We start from the raw sequence: 312 nt of genomic DNA on the forward strand, positions 1-312 counted from the left end.
TTTTTATTTTTTTCTGGATTTAATGACAAATGTGTCTCCCCCAGGTTTCTATAAACTTCGGGCCATATTTCAAGTATCCACCTCGAGACATCACTTACCGGCCGGTAAGTAATAACGGCCGGGGTTTTACCCCCCACCTTGTGGTACCTCACAGGATTTAAACAAAAAGTGGTTGGGAGTTTGTGGTGGAGGGGGGAGCTGATTTATACAAAGCCTGTATCTGTTCTCTTCAGTCTTTGTACTTGGATACGGTAGCCAAAAGGAGGATATTAAAAAATACTTAAAGCTAGAAAGCCTAACCAATAACTTAGT

The 312-nt window shown here is 41.3% G+C and overlaps 1 protein-coding gene across 1 annotated transcript in view; it reads left to right on the top strand.

Moving 5' to 3' along the window:
- Window positions 1-108, top strand: part of ASH2L (ash2 (absent, small, or homeotic)-like (Drosophila)) — a gene marked incomplete at both ends in the record, with an annotated part of 2,616 nt that extends 2,508 nt beyond the window's left edge. Inside the window, one exon of the mRNA XM_009878724.1 lies at window positions 45-108. Within this exon, the coding sequence (XP_009877026.1) occupies window positions 45-108 (64 nt within the window). The remainder of the gene's footprint in view (window positions 1-44) is intronic.
- Window positions 109-312: the final 204 nt, after the last annotated feature.

The sequence above is a fragment of the Apaloderma vittatum genome, unplaced genomic scaffold (assembly GCF_000703405.1).
Source record: "Apaloderma vittatum isolate BGI_N311 unplaced genomic scaffold, ASM70340v1 scaffold37981, whole genome shotgun sequence".
NCBI classification, from domain to species: domain Eukaryota; kingdom Metazoa; phylum Chordata; class Aves; order Trogoniformes; family Trogonidae; genus Apaloderma; species Apaloderma vittatum.